This window comes from Montipora foliosa, chromosome 12 (assembly GCF_036669935.1).
Source record: "Montipora foliosa isolate CH-2021 chromosome 12, ASM3666993v2, whole genome shotgun sequence".
In the NCBI taxonomy this organism is placed as follows: Eukaryota; Metazoa; Cnidaria; class Anthozoa; order Scleractinia; family Acroporidae; genus Montipora; species Montipora foliosa.
This window is the reverse complement of record NC_090880.1, coordinates 31,102,749-31,122,748: the sequence shown is the minus strand read 5'-3', so window position 1 is coordinate 31,122,748 and position 20,000 is coordinate 31,102,749. Positions and strand designations below refer to the sequence as shown.

The 20,000-nt window shown below is 37.3% G+C and overlaps 1 protein-coding gene across 8 annotated transcripts in view; it reads left to right on the top strand.

The window, feature by feature from the left end:
* The window catches only part of LOC137980469 (ribosome-binding protein 1-like), a 39,873-nt gene that overhangs the window by 19,515 nt on the left and 358 nt on the right, over positions 1-20,000 (top strand). For 3 of the 8 annotated variants that reach the window (XM_068827920.1, XM_068827923.1, XM_068827919.1), the window contains 22 exons: positions 153-200; positions 3,217-3,282; positions 4,403-4,498; positions 4,621-4,713; positions 5,167-5,637; positions 6,286-6,366; positions 7,791-7,826; positions 10,336-10,374; positions 10,891-10,986; positions 11,893-11,946; positions 13,014-13,061; positions 13,654-13,741; positions 14,513-14,607; positions 15,140-15,253; positions 15,673-15,729; positions 15,842-15,875; positions 16,214-16,296; positions 17,231-17,299; positions 17,859-17,960; positions 18,120-18,195; positions 18,345-18,451; positions 19,067-19,309. In XM_068827920.1, coding sequence (XP_068684021.1) covers positions 153-200; positions 3,217-3,282; positions 4,403-4,498; positions 4,621-4,713; positions 5,167-5,637; positions 6,286-6,366; positions 7,791-7,826; positions 10,336-10,374; positions 10,891-10,986; positions 11,893-11,946; positions 13,014-13,061; positions 13,654-13,741; positions 14,513-14,607; positions 15,140-15,253; positions 15,673-15,729; positions 15,842-15,875; positions 16,214-16,296; positions 17,231-17,299; positions 17,859-17,960; positions 18,120-18,195; positions 18,345-18,451; positions 19,067-19,189 — 2,076 coding nt within the window. In that variant the 3' untranslated portion in view covers positions 19,190-19,309. Of the gene's footprint in view, positions 1-152; positions 201-3,216; positions 3,283-4,402; positions 4,499-4,620; positions 4,714-5,166; positions 5,638-6,285; positions 6,367-7,790; positions 7,827-10,335; positions 10,375-10,890; positions 10,987-11,892; positions 11,947-13,013; positions 13,062-13,653; positions 13,742-14,512; positions 14,608-15,139; positions 15,254-15,672; positions 15,730-15,841; positions 15,876-16,213; positions 16,297-17,230; positions 17,300-17,858; positions 17,961-18,119; positions 18,196-18,344; positions 18,452-19,066 lie in introns of all 8 variants that reach the window. The other 5 variants (XM_068827924.1, XM_068827925.1, XM_068827922.1 and 2 more) reach the window with 4 other exon arrangements.

Genomic DNA, 20,000 nt, shown 5'->3' with positions numbered 1-20,000 from the left:
TTTGTGTAGGGAACCATTTTGGTATGATAGCAATTCTTCAATCAGTGCTTCAAATGTTACATTGCATGGTAGCTAGATGCACTTTTTTTGATATTTTGAATAATTCAAGATTGCTTTATAATCTAATATGACATTGTGCATATTGTTTATAGAATGCTCTCTGCAGAATATACCCAGAGGTTATGATAGATGGCACTCTAGTAAGTGAGCAGGAATTTTGTCATCATAAAGTGCTACACACATGCAGGTTAACATGTAAAATTTCAAACCTCATTTCCAAGGCCTTTCCTTTCCCCAGCCCCTTAACTGCCAGTGGGGTGGGACAAGGAATGACTCTGGGATTGAGGTTAATTACAATATTTATTATTGTGAAGAAGATTGTTTGAGTGGACAAATAATAATATTGTGAAGTGGTCAAAAAAGTAAGAGTAAAAGTTAATAAAACTTTATTTAAACACAATGGAAAGTTTGTGGAGCTCTGTATGGCCACATTTCTGTTCATTTAATAATAATTATTGTCTTGCATATTTCAGCAACATGAAGATTAGATAGATAGATAGATAGATAGATAGATCATTTACGGCTAATAACCTATCAGCCCTTAGGCTGAATTGCGAAATTATTACAAAAATTATATAGGAAAAAACTAAGAATGTAATGTAAAACTATTTACATGAAAATATGTGTAAATTTAAAAATTGATGAGAAGCCTTGCTAAGACACTTGATAATGTAATAAATTATAATAAATTATGTAATAAATATTCTATTTCGCTATTTTACACTAAAAGTTTCTGCTTGTTAGCACAACTGCACATAGCAGGAATAAAAGTCTCTTTAAAACGATTTGTATGAAATCGTGGGAGCTCGAACACTCTCTGACACTTTTTATGATAACGACTCTGATGTCTAGGCGGCAATAGGCTACTCATTTGATTATTATCTAAGATGTTTCTTAAAAGTCTGGTACATTGGTCTTCTCTTCTCTGACACAGAGTGCTAATTTCAAAGGTTGCTAAGCTTTGTCTGTAAGATAGGTGAGGCGATAAGATTGACAATGCCCTTTTCTGCACTCCCTCAAGATCTTTACTTAAATGTACAAATTTGCTTTTACAAAAGGAACCACGCCAAAAAAAAATTTTTCAAAAGAACTCATAAATCTTGGGGATCTATGCAATTTTAATGAGCAGGTATTAGCTGTCAAAAACTGATAAATTCTTGAGTGGAAAAATGCTAATGATCCCAAACATTCTTTATAAAATTTAGAAATTCCAAAGCATCATTACTCAGACTGTCAGCAGTATATTGGGTTCAAATTTACAGAGAGAGTTCATTATGCAATGCACTTTATACAATCTCAGTACTTTATTCTCAGCTTCAGATTAGAGAACATTTAACCATAATTATACTAATGAAACAATAAATGTAAACAAGATTCTCCTATACCGTAATGTTTGAATGCCAAATTTTCTGTGATGAGTTTTTGAGGAATTAAATGCATAGAGGATATCATATATGCGCGGGGATACGAAGTTTCTCTTAGAGTGTTAAAGAATATTTCGCCAGTGAGTGCAGTGAACAAGTGAAATATTTTTCAACGCGAGAAGAGAATTTTTCGTATCTCCAAGCGGCCATGTAATATTCTGTTTATTATATAAACACTAATGAAATACTAAATCATTCACAAAATGCATCGGAAGGTTCAATTTTTTATATGTAACCATAGCAACAGTGATCTTTTCACATCTGTATATATATGTTATTCACCGGCTGGGAGGTCTGTATAGGGAAAAGCTGTTCCCAAGGTCTTGAGTACAGCCGCAGGCCGAGGACACAGTTTTTCTCAATACGCACCGACGGCCGGTGAATAACGTATTTATTTTTTCTGCTTTTTTTTTTTTTCTGAAAATGAACATGGCAAACTGGTTTGCAAAAAGTCTTTCTACGTGCTCTACGTCACACTGTCACAGTTGAAATTAACTTGGAACTGAAAAAAGTGCTCCGTTTGCAAAGGTCAAAGAAAAATGATAGATTAACGATAAAACATAACTTCAAATAATTATCTCTTGGTGCAATAAAAATAAAAAAAACAAACAAAACATATTTCATGGCAAGCACAGAGAAATGAGCTAAACAAACTAAACAATGATGTTTGAAAAATTCTTACAAACAGGCAAATAATTTTCTACGTATTAAAATGCTTTGTCTTGTTGAAAGTGAGACAAAAGTTCTTAAAACAGGAGGAATAAATTTAAGAAAAAATATGCAAACATCTGTCTCTGCCTTCATATCTTATTATTTCAAGGATTCATCTTTGTTCTCCATCAAGTCCTTCAGAAATCAGTGCAAAACTTAGACAAGAAAAACTTGTTGACATTAGTTCACAGTGTTATGATTTGTTTGACTGTTTTAGTGACGAATCCATATTTTCTTTGATGAAGCAAAGTAGAACGAGATTATAAAATAAAACTGCAAAGAAAATAATGGATGTCAACCGAAAACTGAGCCTAAAGGACTTCCCTGCAGTTACCCTAGTCATTTTAGTTAAATGGCATGTCAGCAGTTCACGAAAAACAACAACGCGAAAAACCACGGCGTCGCAATGTGTTTGTTTGTCTATTTTAGCTAGGAATCTGTATATTCTCAAATGAAGCACTATAAAACAAGAGTAGAAAATAGAACTCCAAAGAAAACAACGGATGTCAACCGAAAAACTGAGTTCAAAAATTTGTTCAACAGCGTGTCAACAGTGCAAGAAAACCACCAACTCGAAAACAGCAAACAAGCAGCAAAGTGTTGTCAGCAAAATCATGTGAATAGTTGCCTTTTTGAAGAATAACCAGGCCTTTCATTCAATTGCTGATGTTTTTCTTTCTCTTTGCAACAGTTAGTAAGCGAAAACTTGCATTTTAAGTGGTGAAATCCAATATTTCGTTGCGCCGTAGTAAAAACATTTTCGATATGTTAGCCACGACAGTTTCAGCATGGAACAGATTTCGGAACCGTGGTCCATATGGTAAAAAAGCTGGACTGGCTGCGAGCGCGCAAAATTAGCCAATCAGATTCAAGGATTTAGGATTCCGGCCCTCTAAGATTCTTCAGAAAAAAATAAAACATGTTATTTTCACGTGTGAAGATATCATGTTTTCGCACGAAAGCTCACTTGGTATTTCATTGGTGTTTATATAATAAATTGTTTTCTTCTTCTTCTTCTTAGCCTTACAAGAGCTGGCTTGGGGAGTTTGAAAAACAAGCCTTAGATGCTTCCAGTGATAGCAAAGAGGTTAGTAATGGATTAAGTTCTGTCATTGAAGAGGGTTTTGGTTGCCTTGCATGCACCGCCGATGCGTACACATCTGCATCGTCTGTTTTGCCAATCATGTGTTATCATGGTTTCATTTATATCTTGATTCTATGCATTCACAATTTTAGTGTTTCACTGTGTGTGTTGTGTCATTAAAAATTCCAATCTCCTTCAGTGCTTTTAATTAGCTTTCTCTGATGAGTGGCTTTGCATTATTAAGGCTTGAAGGTGGCTTCAATAAGTGCATTATTTGCATTCAAATAAAATTTTATGCGACAATTTAGCCTTACGTAGTTTATGAATACATTAACGTGGAAAGAGGCTAGAAAACATGGAATCGACAGTACTGATTTGAATTTTTAATTCAAGATGGCATCTTTAGATAATGTCGTATTTATTGATTGTCGTATAATGGATGTCGCGTTCTTGATCTTGTTGACACACAAAAATTTTTCCTCAGCCTTCCTCCTCCCCATTCCTGCCTCTTCCTTGTTCTATGGTTTGTATTTTGGTTGATTGCCCTCACCTTCGCCGGCAATATGTGTTTAATGAATTTTTCAGTTGTATTTGTATTGGATTTTCAGAGTTTAATAAACTGGCCATGTGCAAATTTCATATAGCCATCTTTTCTCCATCATGGTGTTTGTACAGCACATAACATAATTCTGAGTGAGGTTTGCCATTTTGTGGGTGGATTGAAGCATAAAGGTCTTTAATTGAGAAACAGCCAGGATAGTTATGTGTACAAAATATTTACTACCAAGTACAGTCCCGCTCAGAGATAAGCGAACCACCAAACGTGTTTCAAACTAGTCTTCAACTAGTTTGCATTTGTGTTCAGCAAGTGGTCTTTTGCTTAAAAAATCTAATCATTTGAGATATACAGGAACTAAAATACATGTTGCGCTGTTTCAACACCACTCGATCCGGTGTTGAGGTCACTGACCATGAGGCCACCGCGCCTCCCACGGTTTGGGTGTGGAAAGGGTTAAATCTTCTGTCAAAAAGTGTTACCCTAGACTTTGCATGAGTTAAAAAACAATCTGGTTTTGAAAAAGGAAAGTGGTTTATAATTCAGTATTATGTTCAACCCTGTTAGTTGGAAGATCTTACTGCAAAGTTTGAAGAAGTTCAAGTACAGAAAGACACCCTGCTGAAGGAGTGTACACATTACAAGATGACGCTAGAACAAACCGTTAGTACAAATACTTCTTGATCAGTCTTAATCTTTTTTTCTGGCTGTCAACAATGGTTGTATCTTGTTACAATCCATGTTTGTGTTTTTGAACTGCTTTATGATCTCTGTTCATCTGGCAGGAATCCTTATTGAGGACATTAGAAGAAACTGTTGAATCTGAAATGGACAAGCGGCAGAATATTGTGGAATGTACACAAAGGGAACTGAGAGAGGTATCGCTTTACTGTAAAACAAACTGCCAATCAAGTTAATTCAATTACAGTTTAAAGGGAGCAATTTGTTGCATTTTTCTATGGCAACCCAGCTGCAATCTCAATAAATAATGAAAACTTGCCTTTCATGCAATAACATGTGGGCGTACTAAGAATGACATCTAAGACCTGCAAGTATTGGCAGTAGCTAACAGGGAAGAATGGTGGGCTTTCCCACAAAGAATCATACCCAAAGCCTAAGTATAAGTATTCCATAGGCAGATTTTAGGTGTACCGCATCCAACAAAGAGGTACTCTTTCTTTTGGGAGGGTCATAACCATTATTATTTTTAAGATAAAGGAGATTTTGAAATGATGCCTATCCCCCTTCCCATTAAATTTCTGTGCTCAAAAAATTGATGGAAATTATCTTTAATTCTTTTTACCACTTAATAAGGGTTGATATTTTCTTAGGCTAATGACAGAATATCAAGCTTGGAGGCAGATCTTCAAAAGACAAAATCATCAGCTTCATCTCAGCTGGACACAATAGCATCCTTGGAGGACAGTCTAAAACAAGCAAGAGCAGCTGAGAGTGAAGCAAAACAACGGTTTATAGAATTACAGGAACAAATAGAAAAATCCACTGTCTCTGAAGATACAGATAAAGTCAAAGAACTTGAGAAAAAGATTGAAACGCTAAGAGCGCAAGACAAGAAACTTTCAGATACAATTTCAAAATTAGAATCCTCTGAGAAGGACTTGATAACTTGTAGGAAAGAGTTGGAAAGCACAACAAAGGAGTTAGCCGATAAAAACAGTGAATTAAATGCATCAAAAAGTGAACTTGTTAAGGTGCAAGAAGCAGAAGAGGAACGTAAAAAGAAGATGTTGTCACTCGAGGAAGCCCTTTCCAAAGCCAATAATGACTTGGGAAAATCTCAGGTAACTATTACGTTGGTCAAGAAAGTCCTTCACCTTGTGGGTATAAATGTTCTTTTTGGAAAGTACTCTCCTACATGTAGGAAACCCTTGTTATCAATAGTTCTACTATTGCTTATATATTTGGGTTATTGTGGTTTGGATCATGTAAGAAAAATGGGGTTAAAACATGGTTTAGCAGGAACCAAAACTTCCTTAAAGCTCAAAACAATAATTATCCGTGAATCTACATTGTAGCTAACCACAGTGTTGTAGTGCCCTATGTATAACAATTTTTTGCTCTACTCATAATATAAAGTATGAGGAAAAGAACTTCTATACTACAGAACCCTGACAGAACAAACTATGTTTCCCAGTACCTTGGAACTCTAAAATAAGCTTTACCACGTGGCTGAGACCAATATGAGCCAAGAGAAAATTAATGATTTCAACATCCCACTCCTTGTTTGTTCACAAAAAAAACGTTCTATGTTGACTGACTTCAATAATAATATCTAACCTTTGAAAGTTAGTGCAGTGCCTTTAATTAATCTTGTTAAATAATTTAATGTCTTTACTTATGTGCTCCTTGGTAAAAATAATGATTTGTTTTCAGTTAAATAAAACATCACTTCCTCCATCTAACTGTTAAAACAATAAACCCAAATGTAGGAATCACTTGACAGTTTAAATAGCAGCCCAGACAAGAAAAAGAAGGGTTTCAAGGGAGCTCTCAGTAAAGTCATGTCAAAGGTTTGTACAGCCATTCAAGAAGATATGCTTGACTTGAAACAAGGTGATCAAAATTTTCTATTAAAACAAAGCTATTAAAAATAAACTTTTAGCATTGTGACAGAATTTACAAACGTGGGAGAACAATATTGTTTTTTTTTTTTTTTTTTTACCTTCATGGCAGTGATGACGTGTGCACTCAAAACAAAACCTGCCTTCTTGCTAACTTAGGATTTGTTTTCACCTGCCTAGTGATAACATTCTCTATCTTTCAAATTAATTTCAATTGATTTTAATATCTTCAAATAATTTAAGTTACATTTCAGCTTGCTGCTAATTTAAATTTCAATGTTATTTTCTAATATAAAGCTTTGTGCAAGAAATGATGAACTTGGTAAAATATTTTAAGAACAGTGGGATAACGTTTCATCCTCTGTGTAAAATAAGTTAACTGCCTGTATTGACCAATGAAAATAATCCTGAATTAAAGAATGCATATATCAATGCTATCTTTCATCAAAAATTAGTCCCTACCTTGCTCAGAGGTGAAGGAACTTTGGTCTGATGAATGTTCATAACTATTTATCAAAATCAGTTCTTGATTTTGTTGGTGTCTAGGTTTTGTTGTTGTTGTGTTTTTTTGGGAGGGATGGGTGATGTAGCAGCCTTTATAGGGTAGAATTTAAAGCTGTAGAAGTTCCTGCAATTCCCAAAAATAGGCAGCTTTTTTTCATGATTGCAATAACATTATTATTAGTGATTTTCTTGTACTCTAACGAAACAGAGGTGTATGAAGCTCGAATTGCAACCAATACAGTGGTATTTGTGACTGAATTTTTTTTCCTTTGTGACTAAAATATCTGGGGAAGTTGCAAATTTGCGACTTGTTTACACCTTTGCTCTTTTGAAACAAAAGCGATAGCAGTTGCCACTTTGTTGCAACTATTGCTAAAATAAATAAAGCAATGACAAAATTATTTTGTTTTCTGGCTGTGAATGTTCTTTCAATCTGAAGGTAGCATAATTTAGCTGGGATATTACATGCACAACTCCGTTCCTTTGATCATTCACCATTTTCAGCGATTTCTTTACACAAGTACTGCAGGCTAATATTTTGTTTTGGTAAGCCACTGACAACACAATGCAGCAGGATGATTTTGGGACTAAATTTGCGTATCTTGTCACAAAATTGCGACTCGATTTTTTTATTAATTTCGAACCCTGTGTATAGAGAACCCCGTGAAAGTTCCCTCGTGGCATATAAAATAATGCAGAAGGGGCAGAAATCATTGAAACCTCTAATTTCAGTTTACCTTAGATGTTTGCTATCCACTTATAAACCCACTTCTAAAGGTTCTTTTGAGATATCCCTAGCCAAAAAGGGCTCTTGAGTTACCATTTTCTAACCTGCTCATGGCATTTTGGTTGTCTTTGATTAATAACAGAAGGATAAAGAGAAAGAGGAAAAGCAACTAGAGGAGGTGAAGTATTTATTCAAAGGTCCTTTTTTGCATTGAAGGTCTGCAGGTTGCTCATATTGTACAATTTCCCATGAACTTAACTGCAGGTGCAATTTTAACCATACTTCTGCAGTTATACACATGGGGTAAAGAAAAAGTTTAGAGTGAATCCATATACAAGAGTTCAGTTTTTGCAAACTAGACTTCTTTGGCAAAGATCATTCTGACAGCTACTAGCAAAGCTTTCATGTTTAAATATAAAGGGCACTGTACAGAGATACCTCTTTTTGCTTGCCTATCTAAGAAAAAAATTATTTTAATCCATCATTTTTCTATCCAACTGGGTTAATTCCTGTCTGGTGGAAGTGCGTCTCGGAAGTTCAGCCAGATATTGCATTCCAGAGCAATAATCTAGCTAGTGATCAGAGTGGCATGCAAACCAAGAACTCTATATTTTTTTAGTTTGGTACCCGACGTTCTTCGCCACGTGGTCTATTCATTGGAGAGAATGGCAAGCAATTTGCTGTGGTCAAACTTGCAGGGGACCATTGATGAACATAAAAAATGGGATTATCTTTGTTAGCATGTCACAGTATCTGTTGAAGGTGTCCGATTCCAAAAGCATAGTATACTAAACACAACTTGAATTTAGTATTCTTAGGAACTGTTAAAATCTGGGTTAAAAACGTTGGTTATTGTATTGTACTTTTCTAAGTTTATCAATATTTACATGTACTTACAATTTAAATCAACAAGTTTTTTGAAACGGATTTCACTATAAAAGTTAACGTTAAAAAACAACGACGTTTCGACCGTTCGACGGTCATTTTCAAGTTGAACAGTAAAAGTTTTGAATGCGTTAAAATATATGTAACCGATTACAAAAATGCTAATAAGATGCTGACCAAAACTCTAAAATATTTACATAGAAACAATACACACACACAAAAGAACAAAAAATTGCCGCATGAAGAAACGCTAAGTAAATAATTTCGCGCGTATCGAGTCACTCTGTTTGTTCAGATTTGGTTTAAGTTTGCGAATAAAAAGCATTTCAAAAATCAAGCAGTCAAGTTTACTCTGACATTTCTTTAAAATCTCAAAGTTGTTTCCAATGGAATCTGGATCCCCTCCATGCTCGTCCTTTACGTGGCAGCTGATTGTTGATCGCTTATGTTCCTCCACACGTTGATGTAGGTGTCGACTCGTGAAGCCGACATAGTCTGTATCACACAGACCACACTTGTAATAATAAACAACGTTTTGTTGGTTTACAATTGGAGGTTTGTGTTCCTTCGGCTTGAAATTTCCTTTGATCTTTCTGCTTACATAAACAGGCTGGACGACGGCATTAATCTTTCGACTAAGATCGCTGAGTTGGTGTCTTACCACATTTGCCGATTTCTGGTCTTTGAACGGTAGCACAATTCTGATGGGGGCATCTTGTTCATCGGGTACTTGCTGTTTAGAACACATATTCTCAGTAACTCTCATTTCGATAAAATTTTTGATGGTGTTCTCTATGAGGGTTTCAGGATAATGCAGGCGAGCAAAAACCATTTTGAGACGTTCGCATTCTTGATGGAAAAACTGCCAATTCGATGAGAGTTTGAAAGCACGGTTTAACATTGTCTTCAGTAGAGAATGTTTATACTTGACGTCAACATGGCTTTGATAATGCATTATCCTGATAATGCATTATCCTGAAACCCTCATAGAGAACACCATCAAAAATTTTATCGAAATGAGAGTTACTGAGAATATGTGTTCTAAACAGCAAGTACCCGATGAACAAGATGCCCCCATCAGAATTGTGCTACCGTTCAAAGACCAGAAATCGGCAAATATGGTAAGACACCAACTCAGCGATCTTAGTCGAAAGATTAATGCCGTCGTCCAGCCTGTTTATGTAAGCAGAAAGATCAAAGGAAATTTCAAGCCGAAGGAACACAAACCTCCAATTGTAAACCAACAAAACGTTGTTTATTATTACAAGTGTGGTCTGTGTGATACAGACTATGTCGGCTTCACGAGTCGACACCTACATCAACGTGTGGAGGAACATAAGCGATCAACAATCGGCTGCCACGTAAAGGACGAGCATGGAGGGGATCCGGATTCCATTGGAAACAACTTTGAGATTTTAAAGAAATGTCAGAGTAAACTTGACTGCTTGATTTTTGAAATGCTTTTTATTCGCAAACTTAAACCAAATCTGAACAAACAGAGTGACTCGATACGCGCGAAGTTATTTACTTAGCGTTTCTTCATGCGGCAATTTTTTGTTCTTTTGTGTGTGTGTATTGTTTCTATGTAAATATTTTAGAGTTTTGGTCAGCATCTTATTAGCATTTTTGTAATCGGTTACATATATTTTAACGCATTCAAAACTTTTACTGTTCAACTTGAAAATGACCGTCGAACGGTCGAAACGTCGTTGTTTTTTAACGTTAACTTTTATAGTGAAATCACTTACAATTTACTGATGGTTAGTAAAAATTAATGAGACATGCTGCTTTCCGTCCTCTAGGCTCAGAGAAAGATCACACAGCAGCAAGCAGAGATTGATGTGAGTTTCAAAATGATCATTGTTGTTGTTGTTGTTGTTATTAGTATTATTTTTAACACTTGTATTGTCTGAAATTGACTAACTGAAAATAATGGTATTTATTTAGATCTAGGAGGCAGTGCAACCCAGGTGTTAGGGCACTTGCCTTGTGATCCGGGGATCCCAGGTTCAAGGCAGGTTCTGACCACTCGATGAATTTGTTCCTGCTAGTCCCTGGTTCATCTTCTCAGCTGCACTTGTAAATAGCCAACTGATTTGCCTCTGACCAGTTGGGATTCTTAACAGTTGTTGTTGTTGCGTTCTGTCATTTCGTAAATTGTTTCATTGGCCCAGAAAAGCCCCTATGGGGATTGGTCAATTAAAGTATGTTTGTATGTATCTAGAATTTGAGATGCCAAGAAAAGCAAGCAGAATGGCCAAAACATTTATCTAATTGGACTATCGCACTATTGTGCAATAACCACTCTGCATCATTTCTTTCTCGCGTAATGTTTGCTATATCTCTTGGTGTTTCAGGATCTCAAAACATCCAGAGAAAATCTTGAACAGCAGCATAAAACTTTAGAGGCTGAATTCACAGAACTGAAAAGAAAATCGTTATCTGTTGATTCTGTGAGTATCATGTTTGTGTATTATTTTAATATCTTGTGTATTTAGTTGAGTTAACTTTTGCATATGGCGCAGGTACAAAAGTTGGACCGGAACAACTTGGAATGCTCACCTCGGATCAAGCCAAAAAAGGTTTTATATCCCAAAACTATTTGACATTTGCCCTGATTTAGGTTAGCTTAAAGATTAGGGGTAGGGTGATTTCTCGAGGCCTTTTTTTTTTTGTTTTTTTTGTGTTGATCCAATGTAAGCAATCCCAGTTGATCTGGTCTGACTTTTGTACCTACATTTTGCAATTGTGTTAGTAGCCATTTCTATTGTTTTATGTTGGAGTAAAATAGAAAACACTTTGCACCTTGGGTTGGTTAACAATTAACCAAGTTTCAGCCTTTTTTTAATATTTCACCATAGCATTTTGTACAGAAATTCTCAACTTCCATCTTAAAGCTGGCTGCAAATGGTGGTCATACAGTTCTCATAAAGTCATGTACATGCAGTTTTTCACTAAAAACACCTTTTGCAAATACTCAGTTGAAATTGTGCAAAGGACTATAACAAAAAAGGACTGAAAATGAATTCAGTGGCTGAATTACATGTAAATTGAGGAAAATAGTGAAAAATGATTATATTATAATGTTCAATACAACTGATTACAAAGCCAACTTACTGTTGTGCTGCCTTGTTCATGTTCAAGACCAAGGAAAAAACCAAGACCTGCTCTTGTCTAGTGCTGGGGCCCAGTTGGGGGATCAACAGTGATATGACTGACAATGGTGGCTTTGATCTCTCCCTGGTTATGCATTGTGTGGGACGGTTTTAACAGAATTTTGAGAGGTTTAAGCTTTTGCAGTTTGACTTTGTCATTTCCAGAATTAATCCTCCTCCATTCTATTCTTCCATTTCTCACAGGAAATGACAAAATCTCAGCAAATAGAAAAAGATCTAGTCGATGCAATGAGTGATGTGAGTGATTTTTATTTCAGGGGGTGGGGAGGGGAGGGGAGGGGAGGGGTGGAGTAGGGTAACTCATGCACACACACTTCTGGCTAACATACATACATACTTAATTGACCACTCCCATAGGGGCTTTTCAGGGCCAATGAACACAATCACGACCGAACACAACATTCAACAACAACTGTGAAGAATCCCAACTGGCCGGAGGCAAGCTAGTTGGCTTTTTACAAGTGCAGCTGAGAAGCGGAACCAGGGTCTACCAGGAACAAAATCAACCAGTGGTCAGAACGTGCCTTGAACCCGGGATCCCCGGATCTCAAGACAAGCGAAGCACCTTAATCACTGGGCCACACTGCCTCAACAGAGGGCCTTAAAAGAATTTTAATATTTTAAAATCTGTAACATTTTGCTAAAATAATTTAATTGCTGTATCAGGAATCTATTCAGATACATTAAAATCTAAAATAAACATGTGAAGTCCTAAACAATGCACAGATGTTGTAATTAACACCAACCCTTATTTTGTATAAAACTTTCAGCTTGAAACTTTCTGATCTGAGTGGATGCTAGATTATTATGATCATTTCATGTAAAAAAAAAAGAATCAGCTTTAACTAAGAGATACAATTCTGTGACAATAACAAACTTATTTGCACTGGACATAAAGATTCCTGAATGAAAAGCATTTTATGTGTAAATGTGTACTGTTGACAATTTAAATGATTCCTTTCTGTGAAGAAAGTGAGCAATGAAAATTAATAGCCTTATAATAGATCAGCTAATATCAGCTTTTGTCACCTTGGTAACATCATTTTAAATGTTATTCTCATCAATCTCTTTCTTTCCTAAAAGGTGTTAAAGTGAAATGAGTGGACTAAAGATTGACATATCATTTCATCTGCTTGCTCTGCTTTTCGTTTTACTTGTAATGCTTTAAGTTAAGCTTCACAAGCAGGTAGCAGGCCAACCATCATTTTTAAGTCAGAATGCACATAAATTTCGTGAATTTCTAACAAGAAATCCGATCTGGCTCTCTAGTAATGCATACGTCACATTGCTTTCATGTTTAACAGACAGCTTTAAGCCCTGTCAAGCCACGCACCTTCCCCGGTGAATGCAAAGTAAGTAAAGCCTGCTACATGTAGCTGGAGCACTCGTATGCTGTCTTGTGTTGCCATTTGCTGAAATGTGAAGCAGGAAAGCTTAGTTTGGACATGTTGGTGTAGAATTATTAGATTGTCACTTTCAGGCCAGTCCACCTCTTTGTCTTCTAAGCTAAGTTGTTGATGAGACAAAGGCAAACCTTGAAGAAATCCCTGTGATGACGTGAGAGGGTCTATTCTCAATTTATTGAAACTAGGCTTATGAAAGCATTGCTCTGGTGTTGTCCTAAATTTTGAAATAATTATAAATATTTTGTATTAAGTATTTATGGTCAGTTGAAATTGAGACTTGATTTGTATGCGCCTTACGTCATATTCTTCCGAATTTTCTACATGGGCGTTCTTTTGTAGAAAACGTCTATGGTTGTCCATTACTGCTGTGCCGATTTTGAGAGTGTGCTCATTCCTCTACCAGCAGGAATTTTGACCCAAAATGGTTTTAAATAGATTGCTGGTTTACAGTTCGAACTGCAGACCAAAATGGGTTTTTTACACTTGAGGTTTCTTCCTTTGATCTCTACTTGATTGGCTTCACTCATTTATTTTCTAGCCCGAGTTTCACGGAACACTTAAACCAGCAAATAACTTCGATCCTGGCAAGGATGCTGAGGCACTGAGAAAAGCAATGGAAGGATCTGGTATGTTGAAGTCAATTTAGAAATTAAATCAGGCTTGAGGCACAATATCTGCTTTTGTTTCTGCAAAAAAAAGACAGTATTTTTATGAAATGTGCGCTCCTACTTGCGACCAAAATGGCTAACATTTGATGTAACTGGAGTGAAAGGAAAGGAAAGGAAAGGAATGGAATTTTATTTAAGTGTCTTGTCGTTCTTGCGCTGGAGCACTAATTGGGGACACTGTAAACTTAAATTAACAATGAAAGCAAATCAAGTCAAATGTTGGTTTGTGAGGAGAGGGGAAACCGGAGTGCCTGGAGAAAACCTCTCGGTGCAGAGTAGAGAACCAACAAACTCAACCCACATATGACGCCGAGTCTGGGAATCGAACCCGGGTCACATTAAGGGCCTAATAAGGAGCCATTGTATTGTCTGAACAAACGTGTTAACTAACGTTGAACGGCTGAATGCGGCAAATAAAGGAAGTGATTAATGCCATTTAAAAGGAGCAGAAAGAAATAACTGTCTGGAAGAGCCGACAAGCCCAATACAATTCAAAGCATGATATCAATCTTCAACAACATGCGTCAATATGTATCCACAATTCATGCGAAAAATGTGTGAGCAGCCCACAGTAAATTATGCTTCCCCTTTAATTTGCTAAAAAGAAGGCACAGGGTCACTCGGCTTTCAGCGTAATGCAAAACCACAGCATTTCGGAAATTACCAAATCAAACAGTAATATTAAACAACTCTCCCGTTTGACCATAACATTATTCTTTTTACTTACAGGAAGCGACAAAGACACCATTGTGGCAATTCTTGGAGCAAGAACCAATAAGCAGCGACAGGAGATTGCTAGCAGCTATCAGCAAAAGTATTCAAAGGTGAAGGATTCACTTCAGTGTCCTCTTGCCTCATTGAAGACAACACCAACAGATATGTTTGCCCAGTCACTAATTTCACCCTCGATTTACAGAGTCTTAGTGGGATTCCAAAAACTACGTGAGATGGGTGTTCAATAGAAACAGAATTGCCTTCCCAAACGTCCCCTCTTCTCTTTCCGGGCCTTGGAGCTGTGTGTTTCCGAGGGAAAAGTTGAAATTCAAACCGATTTTTGTATTGATGACTGTGATTGGTTGGTTCATTAAAAAGAAATTTGGGGGTCTTGATAAATCATAGGTCTAGAAACTGTAATTGTCTTAGGCAATAATTTTACATATCCATGGAAAGTTTGGTCACACATGAAATTGTTTCCCCATAGGCAACAGCCTTTTGTTTAAGTGTGACAGTATGATTCTTTGTTGATGAAATCATTATAAATCGGTAACAACGGTTTCGCTAAGGTCACCGAGTGCTGCATAGATAGAACATTTCTTTGTCATTCCCCTAATGGTGGTGTTGAATTTAATTTTATAGAACCTAACAGAGGACTTGAAATCCGAGTTGAGTGGAAAATTTGAGGATGTCATGGTCACCTTAATGATGGTTCCGCAATCTTATGATGCAGTCTCTCTACACGATGCCATGTCGGTACGTTTTTTACTCAAATGTACAACCATACGTAGTGTCTGTAGCAAAGAAAGGTCGTGGAGCTCTCCTCCTGATCCTCTAATTAACTGCAGACTGCAGTCATACTTCTTCAATTAGAGTTTCGTGTACTCTCACTCGATATTCTTCACAAGGTATGAGTGCGGTGCGTTAGTTTAATCAGTCACGCTACATGCTCATTATTTTATCGCCGTGTCGAAACTTACTAGGAATATTCCTGTCGAGCATCGAGAATCGATTCTCGAACTGAGTTTCGAGACTCGCGAGTGACTGTTAACTTACCTTTGAGTAGCATTTGCTCATTATCTCAACTGGTGTTTGTGAACATTTGAGTTGTTCACATTAGATCTGTGGTGCTGTTAGCTTGAATTTAATTGTTGATAATGTTCTTTATCGATCAGGGTTTTGGAACAGATGAGCAAGTTCTTATAGAGATCTTGAGTTCACGGAGCTACGAGGTTAGGGAATGTGGTATTGAAATTTGTGCAATCTTTTACTGCAAATGCGAATGCTTTGTGCAATAAATGGACACAATCCCACCTCAAATGCATGTTCTGTTGTTTGTGATAGGAAATCCAGATGATTAGGACTGTCTACACAGAAAGTGAGTGGTAAATTTTCAATTTTTCTTCGGTTCGTGGAGTGCCGTAGATCCTAAGAAAACATTAGCATTTTGTTAGTCACGGCAAACGCAGACAATAAAATGAGCTAAGAATAGTGGAAATGTAAGATATCCAGCCAGCGGTTAGCACGTAAAATATACGCTTGCAAATCACAATCAGTCAGAATTGATTTGGCTTTCGTCTCTGATTGGCTAAGATCGGTACGGTTGCGAACTGCTTCTTTAATGGGCTCGTGCAATTGCTTTCAATTGTCCATTCTTTATTTTCTTAATGGCCTTTCATTAATTGTGTTACAACTGTTTTTTGGGGTTTTTTGCAGTATATAGTGGCAAGGAAGTGGTCAAGAAAATCAAAGAAGATACCTCCGGTGACTTCCGAACCACTCTATTGAACCTGATAGAGGTACCTGTAATTGCACACTTTCGCGTTATTAAAATTCAGCTCAAAACAAAAGACATCATCTCGAGGCTCTGGGGAATAAATATAAGGATTTGTATGAGTTTATTCCCCGGAGCCTCGAGATAATGCCTTTTGTTAAGGACTGGATTTTAATATATCGAAAGTGGGCTATTCGTAATAAGGCGCTCGTTGGGTGTGGGAGAAAAAAGGGGCGTCACGCGTGAGTGGCCAGCGGGTGAGTGTGAGTTTGGAGCATGTAAGAAATTATAGAGCGGTTTTCAATTGAGTGTCGACAGTAATTAGCGAATTGCTTTGGTTTTGCATCACTTCAGTCAGTGATTGATTCAAAGTTCTCGCGCCACTTTTTCAACCAATCGTGGCTCGCGCGTGCACATTTTCCCGCGCTTTGTGTCGGCTACGTGTGATTTCGTCGAGTTTTGATTGGTTTACTGGATTGTCTCCGTCCTTTTTCATTGGCCAAAGTAATTACTTTGGTTTTGGTTTTACGACACTCGATTAAATCGAAACTCGCTCTTAGTTCTTTGTGGACACTTCAAGTAACAAAATGTGGCCTAATTCATATTGGTCATTTATCATCCGTTTTGAACTAAGTTATGCACAAAGCACTATTACAATTAACAGGCGGTTTGCAACCAATAGACCTATTCGGCTAACTCAATAGGTTGATTTATCAACAGAACGGAAACTTAAGTTGACGACGGGAGAGCGCGCGGAATAGTCTGGACTCTACTTTAATCTGACCAAATATGGACATCTTTCTGCGCGCGCCGTCGTCTGATGTTCCTTTTCTGTTGCTAAATCAGCATCATGTTGTACCCAATTCAAATCTCCTGGGATTAAGATTCTTCGTATATCGCATTTGCATGATAATGTAGCATTCATAAACGAATCAGATGTCACTTATTTCTTTTTACAGAAAAATCGAGATAGCTCACAAAAGGTCAACACAGAACTTGCAAGTGAGGATGCTAAGAAACTATACAATGTGAGTAGCTTGGTGCTAATTGCTTGAGAAGTAGGGCCTAAGGGTCCGTACGTTATAGACCGTATTCATAAATGGCGGCCAAGTAATTATTCTTTTGTCTTTGTGCTTATCATCCTCACTAGCCTCACTTTGGAGTAAAGATCTTTTGAATTTTGTTCGTGCTAACGAGGCTAGTGACGATGATGAGCAAAGACAAAGAATATTTACTTATCCGCCATTTATGAATACGGTCTATGCTGGCCTCTTGAGATTCTCTATGAGCACTCGGTTTTTAGTAAAAAAAGCTATGAATTTATACAGAAAAATTATTTGGTATGTTGTTTCTATTTTTGTGTGGTTGTAAATTAAAAGTAGATCGTTAGACGCGATGTAATCTATCGTAATCGTGTTAGTAGCACCTCTCGTAACGTACGTAATTGGCTCGGTACCCAAAAATGAGACTAAACAATTGAAACGATGACTTGGACTTAAACAATAAAAGCTGCTTACAATACCAAACAATGGCAGGTTACGAGAGCTGCGAGCGTACGACTCATTTTGTCTACTCTTCTTCTTTTAGGCTGGAGAAGCTAAAAAGGGAACAGACAAGGCAGTGTTCGTGGAAGTTCTAACAACTAGAAATTACGCGCAACTGCGAGCGACCTTCGACGCTTACAAAAAGGTAAGGATTAAAATGCAATCATTTTTTCTCCTTCGAACTTTGTTCGAACTTTGTCTGTGATTTAAGATTTTGAATGAGGATGAACTTGAAATTTTGAATTACAGATAATGTTAATAACCTGTTGGTGTGCTACTGGTCAACATTTTGTTTTCCTCATAGATTTCCAAAAAGGATGTCACTGACTACATTGAGCACCAAATAAGTGGAGACCTTCGCACAGCCTTGAAGGCGATAGGTAAAGCTATATTTAAAACAAATATCTTAAAAGTTTCCGAAATTCTCTATACTTATACTTCTGTTTAAAGAAGATGCCTTATTTCAAAGGAGTGCTTCTAAAGACTTCATTACTAAAAGTGACTATTTTTATTTGTGCTATGTTTTCAGTTCGCTGCGCAGAGAATCCTCCCTTGTACTTCGCCGAGGTTTTGGAAAAAGCATTGGACAAGTCCAACAGCAAAACCGTCACGCGTATTTTTGTATCGAGAGCAGAGGTTTGTTTTCAACGACTGATAATTCAATTATTGAATTGAGGTTCTCTTTTGTGACTTGTTGTGGGCTTGCCTGCACAACTTGGCAGGCCCCAGTTTGTTGAAAAGATAGTTAACGCTATCCACCGGATAAATCACTATCCAATAGATAGCGCAATTGGTTTCGCTATTACTTATCCACTGGATAGTGATTTATCCGGCGGATAGCGCTGTCCATTGTTTGAACAACTGGGGCCTGGTGTTTGGGCGGAAAGGTCTCGCCACTTTTCAATTCTGCGAATTTCTCGCGCACGATATTTTCCATGCAGGTATGGGAGGCGGGCTACACGGATTTACTGCACGTTATATGATCGGCGCATTTCGGTTTTCTCGTTCATTGCAATTGCTCTCCAGTACGGCGGTTTTTGTACCCTGTAATCGCCAGCTGCAATTGGCCCATTTCCTGTTCGTCTATCGGTTACTTAGATTTTCTGCTTCTGGTATGATTGGCCATAGAAAGCACTTTGATTTTACAGCACTCGTTAGAAAATCCACATGCAAAATTGTCTGTCATAGCTCACGTGGAATGAAGATTTAGTCGATCTTAGACTGAATTTGTTCTCTTTTGCTTGCTGTTAGGTTGACTTAGCGCAGATCAAGATAGAGTACGAAAAGAAAACGGGACAATATCTAAGAGATGTCGTGGTGAAGAAAATGAAAGGAGACCTGGAGAAAATATTGCTTCAGCTGTTAGGCAGCTAAGAAAAAGGGCAGGGCCAAATTGTTCCCAGCCATGATTAAAATAGGCCAGTTTCGTATTCTCCCAGCTGGACTGGATATAGCATGAAATGGAGGCTAATGCTGGCAAATTAATTTGCATTTGAAAAGAATTGCCCGCATTAGCCTCCATTTCATGCTAGATCCAGTCCAGCCGTGAGAATTCGAAAATGGTCTATTGTTTCGGTCGCTTTCAACTGCACCGAACATTTCGTCCCATAGGAACAAGGTTTTAACTGTCACCGTTAACGAAATGTATTTTCAAGGTATCTGTTTTTGAGTGCTTACATAAGCGTAGAGCTGATTCTGTTTCTGGATCATTTTTTTAGGGGCTGTTACAAAAAGGCGAAACAAGTTTTTCGCTGTGTTAACATGCCAAAAATTCTGTTCGAGTTGAACGCTTGGTAATGTTTGTTTTCTTATCCCCTGCCTTTTCGTCTCTCCGTCCAAGGGCCAAGTACAACTTTGTGTCAACAAACGAGAAATTAGACTGTGACCGTGCGAACGGCTCTTTAATTACTTCAGGGATCACTGAACTTCGAATTGAATCAATGAAAAGGAATTGCTAAGTGACCGTTAGATGTGTTACAAAATAGCAATAATATTTTGCACCGGTAGATTATTCGGTGCTTCGAATATTTTTCAATTTACTTTAAAATTAGTACTGAATTGTGCAAAAAATGTAATTTCCCTTGCGTGATAATTATCACGCAACGATGCCAGACGGCAAAATAAATAGTTGCAAAGGACGCAACAAATTGAGCAACGTATTTTCCTAATACAGTGAAAATTAATA